Raw genomic sequence first — 2,500 nt, forward strand, 5'->3', positions numbered from 1 at the left:
AGTGAAAGAATGTAAGAATGAAAAAAACAAACGAACGAATGTACCAATAGAATTTTTGATAGATGAACACACACACACACACACACACACACACACACACACACACGCACACGCACCTGAAGCACAAGCACACGGAGGGACCTGACCTGAGCGATGAAGAAGGATTTGCTCCAAGAGCAGGACCCTGTGGTGCAGATCATCAAACTGCTCCGCCATCCTGATGGAGGCGTTCAGCACGGCTTGCTTCTCTGCCACTTCCTCTTGCAGCTCCTGTCCCAACCCCCAACATCCAGTACAGACCTATGTGCGTCAGCCATCTCTCTCTCTCTCTCTCTCTCTCGCTTTCCCTCCCTCCCTCTCTCTCTCTCTCTCTCTCTCTCTCTCAGCTCCTGTCCGAACCCCCAACATCCAGTACAGACCTCTGTGCGTCAGTCATTTCTCTCTCTCTCGCTCTCTCTCTCTCTCGCTCTCTCTCTCTCTCACTCTCCCTCCCGCTCTCTCTCTCTCTCGCTCTCCCTCCCCCCCCCCTCTCTCTCAGCTCCTGTCCGAACCCCCAACATCCAGTACAGACCTGTGTCACTCAGCCATCTCTCTCTCTCTCGCTCTCTCTCTCCCTCCCTCTGCTTTTTGCTGATGATATAATACTTCTATCTGATACAGTTGTGGGACTGCAAAATCAATTAAACATTCTAAAACAAGAAGCTGACAGGTTGTGTCTAACTGTTAACTTGGACAAAACAAATATAATTGTATTTCGAAAAGGTGGACATCTTTCGGTTCATGAAAAATGGCGATATGGAAATACGGAAGTAAAAGTGACTAATACCTACAAATATCTAGGATTAATTTTCACAACAAAGTTAAGTTTGAACACAGCATGGACCGAAATGTGCAGGAATGGGAAAAAGGGGGTTGTTGAAATTATTAGAGCTATGCAAAAATTAAAGTCTATTGATCCTTCACTTTACTGGAAACTCTTTAACACACAGATAGAGCCGATGCTCACATATGCAGCAGAAATTGGGGGTATCTACGATAATAAACAAATGGAAATCATTCATACATATGCAATAAAACGTTTTTTGAATATACCACTTCATTCATCTAATCAAGTAGCATATGGGGAAACGGGTAGATATCCACTGAAAATTCGTACAATAATTAAGTGCATAAAGTACTGGTTAAAACTTATTAAATTACCGCCGACAAGACTGTGTAAGCAGGCTTATGATATGTTACTACAGCAGCATGAAGAAGGAAAGAAAAACTGGATAGACAATGTAAAAAATGTTTTAGTCAAAAATGGGTTTGGGATTGTATGGATTAGCCAAGGAGTAGGGAGTGATGTCGCATTTATTACGGAATTTAAGGATCGTCTTATCAACATACACAAGCAAAACTGGCATTTAGACATGGAAGAAAATGCAAGATATAATTGGTATTTTTCGTTCAAAAATATTTTCCAGTCGGAAAAATACATTTCTATAATTACAAATAAATGGCAACGGTGTCTCCTTTCTCGATTTCGATCCATGACCTTAGGGCTTAATGCAAATAGAGTATGATATATTCAAAATAGTGAAAGTGATAGTGTATGTCAGTTGTGTCATCAGGATTTAGAAAATGAGGATCATTTTGTTTTCCATTGTAAGGAATACAGTGTTATTAGAAATGATTATACATTCTTTACACATCCGTTTGCATTAAGACATGATCTAGTAGCTATCCTTTCATCAGATAATGAAGACATCCTATTTTCACTCGCCAAATATATTGTAGAAGCATACAACATTCGAAGGAAAAGATTAACCGAACGATCGTTTTAACATGATAGAAACATAATGCAGAATAAAATATAAGATCTATAACTCAATTTTGATTGGTAAATAACCAAAAAAGGCTCGGCTGCAAAGTTGGATGGTCATATGTACGAATTAATTACTTAGTGTTATGCATGAGTAATATGGAATATGTTGTATTAATGTTGTGGGTGTGAATGTATGAGTGTTTATGTGTTTATGAATATGTACTTATTTGCTTGTTATTTCCCCTTATTTTTCGTTTTACTTTTTTTTTTCGTCGTCTACTAAAATAAGCTGAATAATCCCCCTTGGCACTAGAGCTGTAAAACGCTATTTGCCAATAAAAAATTTGTCATTGTCATTGTCATTGTCATTGTCTCTCCCTCCCTCCCCCCCCCCCCCTCTCTCTCTCTCTCTCTCTCTCTCAGCTCCTGTCCGAACCCCCAACATCCAGTACAGACCTGTGTCACTCAGTCATCTCTCTTCCCCTCTCTCTCTGTCTCTCTCTCTCTGTCTCTCCCTCTGTCTCTCTCTCTCTCGCTCTCCCTCCCCCCCCTCTCTCTGTCTCTCTCTCTCTCGATAGTAGTAGTAGTAGTAGTAGTAGTAGCAGTAGCCTGCCTGCCTACTCATCCGTCGGTCCGACGGGAGACTCCATCATCAGTAGTAGAAACAGTAGTAGCAGTAGTACAGCAGTAGAA

General features: G+C 40.9%; 1 protein-coding gene across 3 annotated transcripts in view; it reads right to left on the minus strand.

The window, feature by feature from the left end:
• Positions 1-2,500, minus strand: part of LOC143287954 (uncharacterized) — a 24,332-nt gene that overhangs the window by 3,421 nt on the left and 18,411 nt on the right. For all 3 annotated transcript variants that reach the window (XM_076596197.1, XM_076596196.1, XM_076596198.1), the window contains exon 8: positions 147-270. In XM_076596197.1, the coding sequence (XP_076452312.1) occupies positions 147-270 (124 nt within the window). The remainder of the gene's footprint in view (positions 1-146; positions 271-2,500) is intronic.

The sequence above is a fragment of the Babylonia areolata genome, chromosome 12 (assembly GCF_041734735.1).
Source record: "Babylonia areolata isolate BAREFJ2019XMU chromosome 12, ASM4173473v1, whole genome shotgun sequence".
NCBI lineage: Eukaryota > Metazoa > Mollusca > Gastropoda > Neogastropoda > Buccinidae > Babylonia > Babylonia areolata.